The sequence below is a fragment of the Oncorhynchus gorbuscha genome, linkage group LG15, assembly GCF_021184085.1.
Source record: "Oncorhynchus gorbuscha isolate QuinsamMale2020 ecotype Even-year linkage group LG15, OgorEven_v1.0, whole genome shotgun sequence".
Taxonomy (NCBI): Eukaryota; Metazoa; Chordata; class Actinopteri; order Salmoniformes; family Salmonidae; genus Oncorhynchus; species Oncorhynchus gorbuscha.
The window spans coordinates 84,520,276-84,525,654 of NC_060187.1; the positions used below are offsets into that span (position 1 = coordinate 84,520,276).

Below are 5,379 nucleotides of genomic sequence, written 5' to 3' on the forward strand. Positions count from 1 at the left end.
GTAAGACTATTGTACCTTAAAAGGACCAGAGATCAGAGGTGTTTCAGCAGACTTTATTTAGGATCTCAGCAGGCTGGTTTTCTCTGAGTTGAAGCAATGTCACAGGTATCTGCCAATCATCAGGAGATGCAACAAGGGTGGGTTCAGGAGATGCAAGGGTGGGTTCAGGAGATGGGCAGGAGATGCAACAAGGGTGGGTTCAGGAGATGAGGGTGGGTTCAGGAGATGCAACAAGGGTGGGTTCAGGAGATGCAACAAGGGTGGGTTCAGGAGATGCAACAAGGGTGGGTTCAGGAGATGCAACAAGGGTGGGTTCAGGAGATGCAACAAGGGTGGGTTCAGGAGATGCAACAAGGGTGGGTTCAGGAGATGCAACAAGGGTGGGTTCAGGAGATGCAACAAGGGTGGGTTCAGGAGATGCAACAAGGGTGGGTTCAGGAGATGCAAGGGTGGGTTCAGGAGATGATGGGTTCAGGGGATGCAGGAATGCAAAGGGTGGGTTCAGGGGATGCAACAAGGGTGGGTTCAGGGGATGCCACACCAGATAAAAATGTTTTGAGACTGTTAAATGAAGAAGGAATTGAGGAAGTTAAAGCATTTTCTCTCATTTGTGCCTACTGAACATAACCCAGTAACATTAGGAATGGCCCCTCAGATGACGGTGACCTCTCTGCTCTTGATGCAGTCGAGGGTAAGGCTGCGGGGGCGGGCCATGCGTGACCCCTCCCCTGGCTGTGGGGATGTAGGCGGGTATAAGGCTGGAATAGGCAAAGCCGAGGGTAGTGATTGGGTAGAAGCCTGTGTTGGCCCTGCCCTCAGCAAGCCCCTGGTTGGGTGTTCTACTTGAAGCTGGCTCCTAATTGTCCCGTCTTCTTGATGCAGTCCTCTGATTGGCTCGTCTCTGTTCCGCTGGCCCCTGCATGGCTGCAGGCTCCGGAGCATCTCCAGTAGCTCCCTCTTCTCTAGATCCGCTTCTGCCAGCTCCTGTCTCCGCAGGCGCTCTGCCCCCAAGAGAGCCCGCACATCACACATCACCCTCGACACCTGGCCCTACACACACACACAGGGATGTGTCATAACACACACACACACATTCCTATAGGTAGTACATATTATAAGTGTGTGTCACCTTGAGATCCTCCACCTCGCTCTTCAGCAGAGACTCTTTCTGCACCATGTGTCTCCTCTGAGAGTCCAGCCTCGACTCCATCTCACGCCTCACCTCCTCCACCTTACCCAACATCTCTGCCCTGCAACACACACAAACACACGCATGTGTCACAATGAATCACAATTTCCAATGTATAAAAGCAATGACATCGCCCTTGAGGTTCTAAAATATTGTAAATATTGGCACAGCTTTGTCAAGGATTTGTTAGGAACGACACAAATATAACATCCTAATATATCTCAATCAATCACCTCAAACACACAAACCTGAGCAGCTCCAATTCTGTTCGTAGCTCCGCAACACAGTTGTGCTGTGATTGGTCTACAGAGAGGAGGGTGTGGCCACAGCCGCTAAGACACGCCCTGCTGCGGAACTCACACTCTAACAGGTGAGACTCTAGACCCCTCCTCTCCACCTGCACCGGACAACCTGGGGAGGTGGAAAGAGGAGTTAAGGAGAGGGAAGCAGAAAGTAACAGAAAGACGAAGTTAGAGAGCAACACTTGAGACCTACTGAAAGTCTCTCACTGTCTTTCTCACCCCAACCCCTTCCTCTACCCCACTCCGCCTTCCTCTACCCCGCTCCGCCTTCCTCTACCCCGCTCCGCCTTCCTCTACCCCACTCCGCCTTCCTCTACCCCACTCCGCCTTCCTCTACCCCGCTCCGCCTTCCTCTACCCCGCTCCGCCTTCCTCTACCCCACTCCGCCTTCCTCTACCCCACTCCACCTTCCTCTACCCCACTCCACCTTCCTCTACCCCACTCCACTGCACTGCATGGCACTCAAGCACTCCCCCACTCAGAGAGGCAGTAGCAAAAGTTTAAAGGAAGATTGAAGGATAAGAACTTATGTTTTTAATCATGCAAATGAATGAAACACAATCCAATCCAATACCACACAAATGCAAACACCCTGATACCTACCGCACTGGTAACATATGTAGTCTCCACCTGCCAACAACAGGTCATAGACACGTGAGAGTTCACCTAATACCCCCCCCCATCCATCTGTTGCATTTGCGCTCATTCTCTGGGGGATGTTTCACATTAAAAATGTAGGTGGGATCCCTTCCTGAGTAGTTGGATGTTTCCCCAATACAGATCTAGGGTCTTTTATTTTCATTTCACCTATAATCGTAAAGGTTGGGATTTGGTTAAGGTAAGATGATCCTAGATCTGTAGAGCAACTGCTACCTGGAGCTAAGGTCATTGTTCATCCCAGCTGGGCTCTGTATGATGTCACCATGACAACTGGTCTACCACCTGCTCCCCTCACACAGGTGGTATATCATTTCTGCTCCGTCTAAACTAAACACACTTCCATGTAGTTTACTATACATTTCTCTAATACACTTACATACACACACTCTCTCTGTATTGTAATACACTGTAATCAGTGGAGGCTGCTGAGGCGAGGATGGAATGGAGTCAATGAAATGGTATCAACCACATGGAAACCACATGTTTGTTACCATTCCATTGAATCCATTCCAGGCATTATTATGAGCCGTCCTCCCCTCAGCAGCCTCCCCTGACTGTAATACACACAGAGCTGTAGTACCTGTGGAGGAGCAGGATATGAAGGTGAATGGACACTCGTCCTCGTGTGTGTGAAGTGTCTCCAGGCAGCAGACGGCATCACAGCCCTGGCCAGAGTTAACACAACGGATCTGGAGCCTAGACAGGTCATTACGCATGTACCTAACACAGACCAGACCAGCCAGTGGTTGTTGGAATAACCATATTATAGTGTGTGTATGTTTCTGTGTGTATGTTTCTGTGTCTATGTGTCTGCGTGGGTGTTTCTGTGTGAGCGTGTATGTGTCTGCGTGGGTGTTTCTGTGTGAGCGTGTGTACCTGTGCAGTGGTCTCAGAGTGCTGATGTCCAGTGGAAGTCTGTCCTCAGGGCAGGAGTGGTGGTGTATGAGCCAGGAGCTGATGCAGGCGTCGCAGTAGGCATGTTCACAAGGGGCCTGGAGGGGGCGCTCCAACACATCCCGACACACACAGCACAGAAGCCCCTCGTTCACGTACCCCACAAACCTCTCCAGGTCATAACCCATCCTACAGCACACAGACACACAGATCCATGCAGAGCAAAAACAGCCAGACACCCATACAGCAGTGTTAACTTCCTCCTCAATGTTCCTGGTTTTCTCTGTTTTTGAGCCCCTATGACTCTCCATTCTACTGGCATTCTATTTTACAGAATACACTGACCCTTACCTGAGACTCTCTATGACTCTCCATTCTACTGGCATTCTATTTTACAGAATACACTGACCCTTACCTGAGACTGACAGACTCTTCTTCTCTTCCCTCAGTCCTTTCTTCCTCTTTGGACCTCTCTCCTCCTCCTCTTCTTCTCTCTCCTGTCTCTGTAGTTTACCCTAGGTCTCCCTAGCAACAGGGATCCTCTGCCCAGGCAGCCAGCTGCTGGACGAGACTGCAGACAGACAGAGTTACACACACACACACACACACACACACACACACACACACACACACACACACACACACACACACACACACACACACACACACACACACACACACACACACACACACACACACACACACACACACACACACACACACACACGTTAAGAGCAAGTGATGAAAGGAAGACTAGGCCTACTGTAAGTAATTCTGATTTATCTATTTGTTTTATTCAGACATTTTGGCAGGATACATCCCTTGGGATGAATCATTATGTTCTACAGGGGGTCCTGATGAAGCAACAAACACATTAAAGGCAGTTCCATTCAAACAGGAACATGTGTATCTACAAACATGTTTTCTCCCTCATCCCTTTCCCTCTCTGTCTCTTTGGATGTGGGATTATCATGGATTACGCTCCCATTTTCTCTGATTGGATTACAGACTCCATGACAACATCCCCACTGCACTCTTACCCCACATCAGACATCAAAAAGCAACCCCGAAAGAGTGAGTGAGTGAGTGAGTGAGTGAGTGAGTGAGTGAGTGAGTGAGTGAGTGAGTGAGTGAGTGAGTGAGTGAGTGAGTGAGTGAGTGAGTGAGTGAGTGAGTGAGTGAGTGAGAGAGAGAGATATTAGAGACACATATTTCCCTCAGATTACAAAGACCCACAAAGAATTTGAAAACAAATCCAATATTGATAAACTCCTATATCTATTGGGTGAAATACCACAGTGTGCAATCAAAGCAGCAAGACTTGTGACGACCTGTTGCCACAAGAAAAGCGTCCACAAGAAAAGGGCAACCAGTGAAGAACAAACATCATTGTAAATACAACCTGTATTTATGTTTATTTATTTTCCTTTTTATACTTTAACTATTTTCACATCATTACAACACTGTATATTACTTTATATGACATTTGAAATGTCTTCATTCTTATGGAACTTTTGTGTAAGTGTAATGTTTACTGTTATTTTTTTATTGTTTATTTCACTTTTGTTTATTATCTATTTCACTTGCTTTGGCAATGTAAGCATATTGGTCCCATGCCAATAAAGCCCTTGAATTGAATTTAAATTGAATTGAGAGAGAGAGATGAGAGAGGGAGATGTCAACCAAATAGACAATAAACAAAGAGATATCATAGTTATGATGATGACATCGCCACCACGTGTCAGCAACACCATAGGATATAAAGCCTAGCTCTCTAGCCTACTACAGCCCACTACTTATACCATGGCCATCGACTATGCGCTTTCAATATGCATTTGTGCAATGTGTGGGATTTAGCAGAAATGGTTGCCAGGATGGAATTTATTTGACCATTTATTTGACTTTTATTCTCTAGAGTTGTTTACTTACCACCAGGGCTCAGTCCATGACAGATGACATCTCAATTGGAATCATCATTTAATTCCGCAAACTCCTTCAAATTTACGTGACATTTTATAACACAAATATCCATGCAATCAATATCGATCAGTTTCATAAATGAGTCTGAATGGCCTACTGTAGGGCAGGCAGGCTATTATCGTACATCGGTGAAGTTAACCTTGGAATCATCTGGCGAAAATCAGATTATTTCGATATCTAAATGTACACTCGTTTTACCTCTACCGGCACGACACCGGCTGACAGCGGCAGATTGTGCTTCTTGTCGCAAAACGACCGAACTAGAGCAAACGCCACCGTTTGGTGGCGCGGGAGTAGAAAACGAGTGCACTCAATAACACTAGACTCCGCCCCTCTACGTAACACGTAGCCAAT

The 5,379-nt window shown here is 47.2% G+C and overlaps 1 protein-coding gene across 7 annotated transcripts; it reads right to left on the reverse strand.

Annotated features, from left to right (window-relative positions):
* Positions 1 to 487: 487 nt before the first annotated feature.
* LOC123998296 (E3 ubiquitin-protein ligase NRDP1-like) lies at positions 488 to 5,195 on the reverse strand. Of its 7 annotated transcripts, none has more exons than XM_046303382.1 (7): positions 4,975 to 5,195; positions 3,461 to 3,616; positions 3,028 to 3,234; positions 2,732 to 2,871; positions 1,423 to 1,600; positions 1,130 to 1,250; positions 488 to 1,050 (listed from the first exon to the last, which is right to left on the reverse strand). In XM_046303382.1, exons 3-7 carry the CDS (start codon positions 3,231 to 3,233, stop codon positions 652 to 654), a joined length of 1,044 nt encoding a protein of 347 aa, XP_046159338.1. In that variant the 5' UTR covers position 3,234; positions 3,461 to 3,616; positions 4,975 to 5,195; the 3' UTR covers positions 488 to 651. The 7 variants fall into 7 exon arrangements, with proteins under 7 accessions (XP_046159338.1, XP_046159339.1, XP_046159337.1 ...); XM_046303383.1 differs by having other exon boundaries at positions 1,438 to 1,600; positions 4,975 to 5,189; XM_046303381.1 differs by lacking the exon at positions 4,975 to 5,195 and having other exon boundaries at positions 2,732 to 2,847; positions 3,397 to 3,461.
* Between the last annotated feature and the right edge of the window lie 184 nt (positions 5,196 to 5,379).

Excerpts from the sequence above, each read along its gene's own strand:
- LOC123998296 (XM_046303379.1), bottom strand. The coding sequence starts at position 3,431 with ATGCCAGTAGAATGGAGAGTCATAGAGAGTCTCAG. Across the intron at positions 3,235-3,396 it reads AGAGTCATAGAGAGTCTCAG|GATGGGTTATGACCTGGAGA; the intron begins GTAAGGGTCAGT and ends TGTGTGCTGTAG. Across the intron at positions 1,251-1,422 it reads CTCAGGTTTGTGTGTTTGAG|GGCAGAGATGTTGGGTAAGG; the intron begins GTGATTGATTGA and ends TGTGTGTTGCAG.